The 12902-nt window shown below is 39.8% G+C and overlaps 1 protein-coding gene across 3 annotated transcripts in view; it reads right to left on the bottom strand.

Moving 5' to 3' along the window:
- The window catches only part of CD101 (CD101 molecule), a 48340-nt gene that overhangs the window by 17533 nt on the left and 17905 nt on the right, over positions 1 to 12902 (bottom strand). For 2 of the 3 annotated variants that reach the window (XM_066377266.1, XM_066377265.1), the window contains 2 exons: positions 12220 to 12633; positions 5965 to 6351 (listed from right to left, as the gene is read on the bottom strand). In XM_066377266.1, coding sequence (XP_066233363.1) covers positions 5965 to 6351; positions 12220 to 12633 — 801 coding nt within the window. The remainder of the gene's footprint in view (positions 1 to 5964; positions 6352 to 12219; positions 12634 to 12902) is intronic. The other variant, XM_066377267.1, reaches the window with a different exon arrangement.

The following is a 12902-nucleotide window of genomic DNA, read 5'->3' as shown; positions in this document are numbered from 1 at the left end:
CGTGGCAATATTTTGTGAGATTAATTAGGGTGGGTATATGACCTTGAAAGTAATGAAGCTGGGTTTATTTAAAGTTTTAGTTTTTTGGAATTCAGACTTTCACAGTTCAAAATGACCCTCCTCTCCCTGCTTATCTTTCCCTAATTAGCATGTGTTTTGAACAGGGATTATTGTTAACAGGATTTCTGTTCATAATACTACCACTAAAAATAATTACTTGGGGGGAAATACATGTATTTCTCTTTTTCAAATTATAGATAATATATATATATATATATAGTTGGTTGAAGGGAGAGCCTTTTATCTCTACTATACCATAAAACTATAAATGTAAATCTATTTCCCAAGTAGGAAATTCAAGATGCATAGAAATGTGGGCATTCATTCAATACTCAATTCCTGTGCCTTGTCTCAGGGATTCTGTGGGCAGTACAAAGATATCTCAGTAACTCACACATCCAAGGCAACCCAGCCTCATGCTTAAGGCCAAGGTCCCTGGAGTCAGAATTATCTTGGGCAACATTGTTAGTCTCTGTGAGCCTCTTAATTTTCTTTCCTGTAAATATAAGGGCAATAACAGCACCTATCTAATCATATTGTTGAGAGAACTAAACATAATGGTATATGCAAAGGGCTTAGCCTGGCTGGCAAGGGGAAGGACCCAGGAAAGGTCAGTTGTTAGCATTGGTGTGTTATAATATGCACTTAGTGAAAACAGAGGTAGTTCAAAGCCAAGAGAGAAAAACAAAATAGAACTGGCATTGGAAATCTGAATAGGATCTAATTCAATTTGCAAATTGTTCTTTCCTGCTGTGGAAGGAATTCAGTCTTCTACTGTTTTATGCATATATATATGTTACAAAGGCAGAATGAAGGTTAATGTTTGCATATATTGTGTGTATATATATATATATGCAAACATATGTGTGTGTATATGTATATTTCATATTTTGGATATTAGAGACATGATTATACTTAAATGTTTTAAGTTAAAAATAGATTCATAACTAAAGTTTAGAAATTAGAAAATTATTACTCATCATCTCACTACTCTAATATAACCATTATGATTAGTTTCAACTAACACCATTTTATTTTATTTTATTTTGTGTGTGTATGTGTGTGTGTGTATTTTTCTGAAGCTGGAAACGGGGAGAGACAGACAGACTCCTGCATGCGCCCGACCGGGATCCACCCGGCACGCCCACCAGGGGCCATGCTCTGTCCACCAGGGGACGATGCTCTGCCCCTCCGGGGCGTCGCTCTGCCGCGACCAGAGCCACTCTAGCGCCTGGGGCAGAGGCCAAGGAGCCATCCTCAGCGCCCGGGCCATCTTTGCTCCAATGGAGCCTTGGCTGCGGGAGGGGAAGAGAGAGACAGAGAGGAAGGAGGGGGGGTGGAGAAGCAGATGGGCGCTTCTCCTATGTGCCCTGGCTGGGAATCAAACCCAGGTCCCCCGCACGCCAGGCCGACGCTCTACCGCTGAGCCAACCGGCCAGGGCCTAACATCATTTTATTTTTAAATGAAGTTTTCTTAGTTCATTGTGGTCATTACTGCCTCTTGGTAAGTACTAAATGTAGGGAAGTTACACATTCACGGTAGTGCTGAGAACCCCCTTCTTTTAAAAATGTTTAGAGAATGATAAACCTCTGCTCATATTTCAAATAATGGTTTGACTTTTTTTTTTAAGTAAACTGTTTTTTTTCCTTTTTTCTTTTTTTTAATTTTTATTTTATTTATTCATTTTAGAGAGGAGAGAGAGAGAGACAGAGAGAGAGAGAGAGAGACAGGGGGGAGAAGCTGGAAGCATCAACTCCCATATGTGCCTTGACCAGGCAAGCCCAGGGTTTTGAACCGGTGACCTCAGCATTTCCAGGTCGACGCTTTATCCACTGCACCACCACAGGTCAGGCTGACTTTTAAAACTGAATGCTTAACAGGATCTTTAATAAATTTTCTAAATATCTTTTCTGGTTATACACACTGGGCCCAGTTTGGACTCCAGCCTAGACAGACAAACAAACTGTTTTTAGCTTTGGAAGACCATCTACTGATAGGCTTAGGATCTGTGCACCATGAAGGAAGGCTCCTCTGGCTCAAATTTCCACGTACTGGGTTTAAGGAAGGTCACAGATATATTCAGGGGAGATTGAGATGCACAAAGCAGAGATTTGGTTATGAGTAAATATGTAAACTACCTACATAGTATTCCCCTGATCCCTAGAAAGTCAGACCAAATGTTTGGTGTGAAAACTAACAGCCACTGCTTCCTGGCTGGCTGCTCTAGGCCAAAGCGTCTGTGTCTTCATTCCTAGCAAATCAGGAGATGAAAAAAGGCACAAAAGGGAAATTTAACTGTCTTGGGAGATGCTGTCCAATGAGCAAGTTTAGCAAGGAGATCTTTATTTTTAGTTTGTTTTTGGGCAAATTAATCTTTCTAGACTTTGAATTTAATACTCAACCCAGAGAATCGTAATATAGTCAGCCCTCTATAGCCAGGGGTTCCATAGCTGCAGATGCAATCTACCACAGGTTGAAAATATTACACACACAAGTTACATAGCTGCTGACACGTATACTATATAGTTAGGCTTAGGATGGTGGGATCGGCACTAAATACGTACAGATTTTTTTCCTTGTCATTATTCCTTAAACAATTCAGATGAACACTTACATAACATTTACATTGTATTAGGTAGTATAAGTAATCTAGACTTGATTTCAAGTATCCAGGAGGGTGTGCATAAGTGATATGCAAATACTATACCATTGTATATAACAACTTTGAGCACCCACAGACTGTGATATCTGTGGGGGTCCTAGAATCACTCCCCAGCAGACACTGAGGAACCACTGTATTGTGTATTTGTCTGTTTTCTCCGCACACATAAAGCACTGACTATTCAAACATGTTTAAGGTCATCCAACCTTCAGAAACTAAATAAGAGTCGAGTGGCCTTTCTGGTCTCATGTGTACAGATTCTCCGACCCACTGCACAGGTGTCTCACCATATCACAGGTGAATAAAGCCAGTCCCCATGCAGGGAATAGAGCCGGCCCACTATTATTTCCCTCTTTGTTCCTCACTCTAAGTCATGCTTTGATGCAGAATTAAGACCTTAGGATCAGTCCCTACACCAGGTTAGGATAATAGAGGATTGACAAAAGGCACCTAAAAGATGTCAGAGGAGCAACCATGACAGATCGAGCAATTCAGTCTCATACAATTCATCACCAGAACGCTGCAGCCCTGTGTAAACAGTTTCAACTTTCTCAGGAAGCAGTATGGCAGATTGGGACATCCTGTCCAAGGGGCCCTATACTACAATTTGTCCCTTCATTTGGAGTTAACCCTCAAGGACCCCTACCAGGACAACTTTGGCAAATGGATGTTACTCATATACCTTCATTTGGCAAACAGTCCTATGTCCACATTACAGTGGATACATATTCTGGATTTATAGTAACCTCTGTCAGAACAGGAGAGGCTGCTAAGCATGTTATAGCTCATTGTTTGTATGCATTGTTTTATTATTGGATTTCCTAAACTGGTTAAACTGACAATGCTCCTGCATATGGAGCAAAAGCATTTACTGTATTTTGTCAAACCTTTCGAATTATGTGTATTTCTTACAATCTTTAAAGTCAAGGTATTATTAAAGTGTACCCAGCAAATATTTTAAGGTCAATTTAAAAAAATTTAAAAGGGGGGAGTCATATCCTGGAACTCCTACAGGTCTACCATACCATGCTTTTTACTTAAAAAATTTTAAATTTCTTTTGAATGCTGATGAACAGGAGACACCAAATCTTTTTCTCCTGCAAACTTCTACCTTCTTTTATTTGATTCAACTAATAACACTGTTTTGTCTTTTTCCAAATAGCTCCAGATATATGGAAAAGGTTTATATAAGCGGATGGAGATCTTCAAACTACTCAGCAAGATCTTCTGAGCATGGCTTTTAAGATACCAAGAGGCAGAAAAAGCCCAATAGAGATCAGGTGAACTACCAGCTTTTAGGATATGCCCTTGAAGGCTCCAACACCCCAAAGGGGTCTCATAGGATGCCATCTGGGTCCTGCTTTAATAGTGGAAAGGAAGGTCATTGAGCTAAAGCCTGCCAGACTTACATGCCTCTCTGAGGAAACAGGGACACTGGAAGGTAGGCTTCCCCCTCGCTCTTCTAAGGGAGGGTTCAGTCTCTTCCAGCCCTGCTCCAGCCACCTATGACCTAACCTTGCCCAGAATGCTGGGGTTTGTCACTGAAGGCTGAAGGTGCCCAAGGCCGTCGGCCCCATCTACGTCACTGTGGACAAGCCTAGGGTATTTCTTCCAAGAAGTAGGTAAACTGATCTCATTTGCACAAGGGCCACTAAACTATGTCTTGCCTGAATAGTCAGGTTTTTTATTCTTCCTTCGAAGATCTCTGTTGTGGGTGTTGATAGTCCTATTTTCTGCTGCTTTGTTTAATATATAGTGTTTTCTTTATTCCTCGTACCTCAATGCCCCTCATATTTCAGGCTGGGACCTAGTCCTAATCTAGAGCTCTCTTTCCCCCTTTTGCCAACTTCTATTATGAATCTACCTTTGCCACCCAGCTTGGTGTATCCCAAGGTTCTCTTTACCAAGCCACAGTTGCAGAGCTCCAGGGAAAAGCAACCTGGTCTCAACACTCCAGGCAGAGGAGAACAGAAGCTCCATATCCATGCATGCTGCAAATGGCTTTTTCCAGTCTACCTGAATCATTACCAGCTAGAAGCAGAGGTCATTGGGACTTGGACGTGAGTTGCAAAGTATAGAATTGTGACAACAATTCTAGTGCCATGTGAACTTTTCCTGGATGTGGACTTTTCCTGGACTCCTGCTCCTTGTGACAGCTCCTAACAGACTGAACTGGGGTTGGGTGCAGTTTTCAGGGATTTGGCATGGTGATGGTGCCAACTTGGACCTGGTGAACATGTTAAAGACACTACTTTTCTATGGATTCTTGCTGTATTGGCCAAGAGTTTGCTTAAAGGCTTTAATCACTGTAAAAAAAAGAAATAGAAGACTGGATAAAGAAGATGTGGCACTTATACACCATGGTATACTATTCAGCCATAAGAAATGATGACATCGGATCATTTACAACAAAATGGGGGGATCTTGATAACATTATATGGAGTGAAATAAGTAAATCAGAAAAAAAACAAGAACTGCAGGATTCCATACATTGGTGGGACATAAAAATGAGACTAAGAGACATGGACAAGAGTGTGGTGGTTACGGGGGGCAGGGGGAGGGAAAGAGGGAGAGGGGGAGGGGCACAAAGAAAACTAGGTAGAAGGAGACAGAGGACAATCTGACTTTGGGTGATGGGTATGCAACATAATTGAATGACAAGATAACCTGGACATGTTTCCTTTGAATATATGTACCCTGATTTATTGATGTCACCCCATTAAAATTAGTAAAATTTATAAAAAAAAAAAGATGTCAGAGGAGTGTGGGTGTATAATGTGGGTATTTATTCCCCAGGAAGAGGGCAGAGTGGAGCATTTCCCTCTTAACCTACTCGCATCACACCCACAACAAAAGAAGACAGAGGGCTTCATTCATACAGGTGTTCTCTGCTTGAAGAAAAACCCAATGTATAAAAATTAGGGCTAATGGCAAATAGAATCAAAGAATCTAAGACAGCAAGAAAGGATCTAAGGACTATCTAATTGTATGTCGTTATTTTTCACTTGAGGAAGCTGGGATTTAGAGGAATAAAGTGGCATATCCATGGTTATAACCCACTTTAATGGCTCAAGAACGAGACTTGGTCTTCGGCTAGTTTGGGTACTTTACTTCCCCTCAAAGTGATCTGATTGACACCTGATTCCTCAGGAGACCTCCATGATATCCATAAAGGCATTCTGCACTAATGAAGGCGAGGATCTGAAAACAGCCAATCGTGACTGGTGTGGACTTTACATACCTGCTGGCTTCTGCAGGTGCATGTAACTGTCTGGTGACTGCTTTCTCTGAAGCACTTGCCAGGAGCTCATCCGAGCTCTTGTCATCTCTGCCACTGCACATCTATAGGTGCCTTCATCCTCTGGGCCCACAGAGAAGATCTTGAGAGAGAAAGCCTTGGGGTTTAACTTTGAAACCTGGAGTTGTCCTTGACTTGCTCGCTCTTTGTAGTCATTCTTCAGACTCAGAACCCCATCAGCATCAATGCAGGCCATTTCAACACCATTGAAGAACCAAACGCCCTGAAGCTGTGGGTCCTGGCCACTGCCCACTACCAGGCACTCCAGTTCCAAGGGTTGCCCTTCAGTAAATTTGCTCTTGGATGTAATGTTGACTTGAAAATCTCTTACTAGAAAAAAAACAAACAAGGTAGGAATTTAAATAACTTTTGTTTTTATTTATTCATTTTTTTTTAGTTAGAAGAGAGAGATAGAGAAGGGGGGAGGAGCAGGAAGCATCAGCTCCCATATGTGCTTTGACCAGGCAAGCCCAGGGTTTTGAACTGGTGACCTCAGTGTTTCAGGTAGATGCTTTATCCACTGCACCACCACAGATCAGGCAAGGTAGGTATTTAGACAGGCCACCACATCTGTCCTTTTAATAGCAGAGAGAGATGACACCTTGTATGGTTAGTACCAGGACTGAACTTTATGTGAGGGTTCAGTTCTCAGGAGTCACTAAGCCAAAGAAATGCTGGCAATCAAAATGCCCTTGACTATTCTTAAACCACCCAGAAAGAAGAGCATACCTGTTTTCTGAATGCAATTCTATTTAGCAGGATGTATGCATTGGTGTATAAAAAAAGTATATAGTAATGTGAGTTTTTAAAAAATAAAAATATAAAATATAGTATACTATGCTGAATTACTGTAAACTATGATTTCTCACTGTATTTTTTGGCTGAGAATTTCCAGTGGGCTTTATCCTAAGCACATGGAAATATGACAAGTCCACAGCTAACATTCTTCTTAACAGTGAAAAGCTGAGAGCTCTTTCTCTAAGGTCAAGGATAAGACAAAGATGCCCACTCCTACCACCTCTGTTCAACAGAATACTGAAAGTCCTAACCAGAGCAATTAGTCAGAAAAATAAATAAAAGGCATCCAAATTAGGAAAAAAAAGTCAAATATCTGCAGATCACATGATCTTAAATGTAGAAACCTCAAAAGACTCCACCAAAAACTGTTAAAACTAGTAAATGATTTTGGTAAAGTTTCAGGATACAAAATCAACATATAAAAAAGTCATTGCATTTCTATGTACTAACAACAAACTATCAAAAAAAAAAAGAAAGTAAGAAACAACCTTATTTACAATAGCATCAAAAAGAAGAAAATACTTAGGAATTTAACCAAGGAGGTATACTGAAAACTATAAAACATTGATGAAAGAAATTGAAGACACAAATAAAGGGAAAGATCGCCTATGCTGGAAGAATTAATACTGTTAAAATGTCATGTCCATACCACCAAAGCAATCTACATTCAATGCAATACCTATCAGAATCCTAATGACTTCTTCTTTTTTTATAGAAATAGAAAAAACAAGCATACAATTCACATAGAACCACCAAAGATTTTGAATAACCAAAGAAATTTTGAGCAAAAACAAAGCTGGAGGTATCACACATATTGATTTTAAAATATATTACAAAACTACAATAATCAAAATTATACAATACTGACATAAAAATAGACATATAGATCAATGGAACAGGATACAGAGCCCAGAAATAAACCCACAGCTTTATGTCAATAGCTCTTTGATAAGGTTGCCAAGAGCACAAAATGGGGAAAATATAATCTCTCTTAAAAAGACTGTTGAGAAAACTGGACACCCACATGCAGAAGAATGAAGTTGTACTCCTCTACCATTTAAAAATCAGCTCAAAATGTAGTAAAGATTTTAAACATAAGACCTGAAACTATAATTCTGCTAGAAGAAAATAAAGGGAAAAACTTCCTGATAATAGTTTGGGAAATTAATTTTTTATTCTTAAAAACAGACACAACAAAAACAAAAAGAGACAAGGAGGACTGCATAAAACTAAAAGGCTTCTGCACAGAAAAAAAAAATCCACAGAAAAAAACAGTCTACAAATGGGGAAAAATATTTGCAAATCATATATCTGATCAAGGGTTAAGAAAATCATACAACTCAATAGCAAAAAACCCAAATAACTTGATTTTAAAAAATGGGCAAAGAACCTGAATTGACCTTCTTCAAAAGAGGACATACAATCGACCAACAAATATATGAAAAGATACTCAATATCACTAATCATTAGGGAAATGTATATTAAAACCATGAGCTATCACCTCGCATCTATTAGAATGGCTATTAAGTCAAAGGTGTTGGCTAAAAAGACAAAGGTGTTGGTGAGAATGTGGAGAAAAGGGGACTCTTGTACACTATTAGTGGAAATGTAAACTGGTATGGCCATTAGAGAAAACAGGGGAAGTCCCTAAAAAGTTAAAACTAGAACAATAACACTTCTGGGTATATAGCCAAAGGAAGTGAAATCAGTCTCAGGAAGAGAAATTTGCATCCCAATGTTCACTATTTACATTAGCCAAGATACGAACACATTATGAGCATCGGTTGGTGGATGAACACGTGAAGAAAATGTGGTATATATTCACAATGGAGTATTATTCAGCCATGAGAAAAAAGGAAATTCTGCCATTTTCAACGTGGATCAACCTGGAGGACATTATGTTGAATAAATAAGTTACTCTGAGGCCCAAGTGTCTGTGGTGATACACATGTTTTCAAAGGCAGCGGAGGAACCTTGGGCAGAGCATTTGGCATGCCTGAGGCTAAGGTTGCCAGCAGATTCTGGCCAGAATGGTGACAACACTGCTTCCAAGCATGGCTTGCAGAATCTATAGAACCATTCCACAGACCTTAGCCCATACAGACCCTCCCGTGGACAGAGCCAAAACCTGAATGTCTTCTGTTTATTTATGTTTCTCAGATGATAAAAAAATTTTTTTTTTATTAATTTTATTAGGGTGACACTAATAAATCAGGGTACATATGTTCAAAGAAAACATGTCCAGGTTATCTTGTCAATCAATTATGTTGCTTACCCATCACCCAAAGTCAGATTGTCCTCTGTCACCTTCTATCTAGTTTTCTTTGTGCCCCTCCCCGTCCCCCTTCCCTCTCCCTCTCCCCTCACCCCCCGTAACCACCATACTCTTATCAATGTCTCTTAGTCTCGCTTTTATATCCCACCTACGTATGGAATAATGCAGTTCCTGGTTTTTTCTGATTTACTTATTTCACTTCGTATAATGTTATCAAGATCCCACCATTTTGCTGTAAATGATCCGATGTCATCATTTCTTATGGCTGAGTAGTATTCCATAGTGTATTCCATAGTGTATATGTGCCACATCTTCTTTATCCAGTCATTTATTGAAGGGCTTTTTGGTGGTTTTCATGTCCTGGCCACTGTGAACAATGCTGCAATGAACATGGGGCTGCATGTGTCTTTACGTATCAATGTTTCTGAGTTTTGGGGGTATATACCCAGTAGAGGGATTGCTGGGTCATAAGGTAGTTCTATTTTCAGTTTTTTGAGGAACCACCATACTTTCTTTCATAATGGTTGTACTACTTTACATTCCCACCAACAGTGGATGAGGGTTCCTTTTTCTCCACAGCCTCTCCAACATTTGCTATTACCTGTCTTGTTAATAATAGCTAATCTAACAGGTGTGAGGTGGTATCTCATTGCCGTTTTGATTTGCATTTCTCTAATAACTAAAGAAGATGAGCATCTTTTCATATATCTGTTGGCCATTTGTATTTCTTCCTGGGAGAAGTGTCTGTTCATGTCCTCTTCCCATTTTTTTATTGGATTGTTTGTTTGTTTGTTGTTGAGTTCTATGAGTTCTTTGTATATTTTGGATATTAGGCCCTTATCTGAGCAGTTGTTTGAAAATATCATTTCCCATTTAGTTGGCTGTGTGTTTATTTTGTTGTCAGTTTCTCTTGCTGAGCAAAAACTTCTTAGTCTGATGTAGTCCCATTCATTAATATTTGCCTTCACTTCTCTTGCCTTTGGAGTCAAATTCATAAAATGCTCTTTAAAACCAAGGTCATTGAGTTTAGAACCTATGTCTTCTTCTATGTACTTTATTGTTTCAGGTCTTATATTTAGATCTTTGATCCATTTTGAATTAATTTTAGTACAAGGGGACAACTGTAGTCCAGTTTCATTCTTTTGCATGTGGCTTTCCAGTTTTCCCAGCACCATTTGTTGAAGAGGCTTTCTTTTCTCCATTGTGTGTTGTTGGCCCCTTTATCAAAAATTATTTGACCATATACATGTGGTTTTATTTCTGGGCTTTCTATTCTGTTCCATTGGTCTGAGTGTCTATTTTTCTGCCAATACCATGCTGTTTTGATTGTCGTGGCCCTATAATATACAATAGTTTGAAGTCAGGTATTGTAATGCCCCCAGCTTCATTCTTTTTCTTTAGGATTGCTTTGGCTATTGGGGTTTTTTATAGTTCCATATAAATGTGATGAGTTTTTGTTCCATTTGTTTAAAAAATGTCATTGGAATTTTGATGGGAATTGCATTAAATTTGTATATTGCTTTGGGTAATATGGCCATCTTGATTATATTTATTCTTCCTAACCAAGAACAAGGAATATTCTTCCATCTCATTGTATCTTTTTCGATTTCCCTTAACAATGGTTTGTAGTTTTCATTATATAAGTCCTTTACATTCTTTGTTATGTTTATTCCTAGGTATTTTATTTTTCTTGTTGCAATCGTGAAGGGGATAATTTTTTTTAGTTCATTTTCAAATGTTTCATTGTTGGCATATAGAAAGGCTATTGACTTCTGTATGTTAATTTTGTATCCTGCGACCTTACTGTATTGGCTTATTGTTTCTGGTAGTCTTTTTGTGGATTCTTTGGGGTTTTCGATGTATAGGATCATATCATCTGCAAAAAGTGATACCTTTACTTCTTCTTTTCCGATATGGATGCCTTTGTCTTGTCTGATTGCTCTGGCTAGAACCTCTAGTACCACATTAAATAAGAGTGGAGAGAGTGGACAACCCTGTCTTGTTCCTGATTTAAGGGGGAAAGGCTTCAGTTTTGTGCCATTTAATATGATGTTAGCTGATGGTTTATCATATATGGCCTTTATCATGTTGAGATATTTTCCTTCTATACCCATTTTGTTGAGAGTCTTAAACATAAAATTGTGTTGTGTTTTATCAAATGCCTTTTCTGCATCTATTGGTAAGATCATGTGGTTTTTGTTCTTTGTTTTGTTGATATGGTGTATTACATTAACCATTTTACGTATGTTGAACCATCCTTGAGATTCTGGGATGAATCCCACTTGATCGTGATGTATTATTTTTTTAATACGTTGTTGTATTTGATTTGCTAGTATTTTGTTTAGTATTTTAGCATCTGTATTCATTAGAGATATTGGTCTGTAGTTTTCTTTTTTTGTGCCATCCTTGCCTGGTTTCGGTATGAGGGTTATGTTGGCCTCATAAAATGTGTTCGGAAGTATTGCTTCTTCTTCAATTTTTTGGAAGACTTTCAGTAGAATAGGAACCAAGACTTCTTTGAATGTTTGATAAAATTCGCTAGTAGAGCCGTCTGGGCCTGGACTTTTATTTTGGGGGCGGTTTTAATGGTTTTTTCTATTTCGACAAAAGAAAAATTTATTTAAACTTTCTACACGATCTTTTTTAAGATTCAACAAAAGATTAGAATAAAACAAAAAGTTATCCCATAAATAACCACTACCAGCAAATGAATTTTCTGGGAAGAGGCCCTGGCCGGTTGGCTCAGTGGTAGAGCATTGGCCTGGCGTGTGGAGTCCTGGGTTCAATTCCCGGCCAGGGCACACAGGAGAAGCGCCCATCTGCTTCTTCACCCTTCCCCCTCTCCTTCCTCTCTGTCTCTCTCTCTTCCTCTCCCACAGCCAAGGCTCCATTGGAGCAAAGTTGTCCCAGGCGCTATAAATGGCTCCATGGCCTCTGCCTCAGGCGTTAGAATGGCTCTGGTTGTGACAGAGTGACGCCCCAGATGGGCAGAGCATCGCCCCCTGGTGGGCATGCCGGGTGGATCTCTGTCAGGCGCATGCGGGAGTCTGTCTGACTGCCTCCCCGTTTCCAGCTTCAGACAAATACAAAAAAAAAAAAAAATTTTTTTCTTGGAAGATAATTACCTGCTGGCTGGACCCTCAGAGCTGTCTGATCTGTCTGCTGTTTTGTGATGGAAGTCCAGGTGCCATCCGGATCCTGAATCCACTCTGCTGCCTCACAGAAGAGCTGGCCTTGATCTGAGGGCTGCAAGCTCTCTATGGACAGCCTGAAGGTGGCCGCTCCCTGCTTGTCCAGCCGCACGTCCCCTGCCACAAACCTCTCTGCATACGAGGGCCCAGGCATCAGTATAAAGTCTCTGGAGAGGGAAATAATCTTGATGGGTGGACTTTCTCCATCTTGCATCAGGTTCCAGGCGACAGACAGGTGGGTGTGCTGCACTGTGGCTTTGGTGGCCTCACAGGTCAGTTCTAATGGCTCACCTTCCTCCTTACTGAGACAATGGGGACTCATGGTGGCAGAGAGTGTGACTGGAATAACTGAAAGGAAAGAAATGTTGATAATCGATTGGACCAATACCCGTCAGACTAGCCTCCATAGATGAAGATGGTGCCCTAACCCACTATCAGTAAAGTACATTTTTTTAGTTTCTCTTCAGTAGCCAAGGGTGTTCCCTGTGGCAAACACTGCATCTATGTACACACAGAGACGTTCCCCGTGGCAAACACTGCATCTATGTACACACAGAAGTTCCCCGTGGCAAACACTGCATCTATGTACACACAGAGAATGGCTCACTGATGTACTG

Source organism: Saccopteryx leptura, chromosome 3 (assembly GCF_036850995.1).
Source record: "Saccopteryx leptura isolate mSacLep1 chromosome 3, mSacLep1_pri_phased_curated, whole genome shotgun sequence".
NCBI lineage: Eukaryota > Metazoa > Chordata > Mammalia > Chiroptera > Emballonuridae > Saccopteryx > Saccopteryx leptura.
This window is presented reverse-complemented; position numbering and strand designations above follow the sequence as displayed.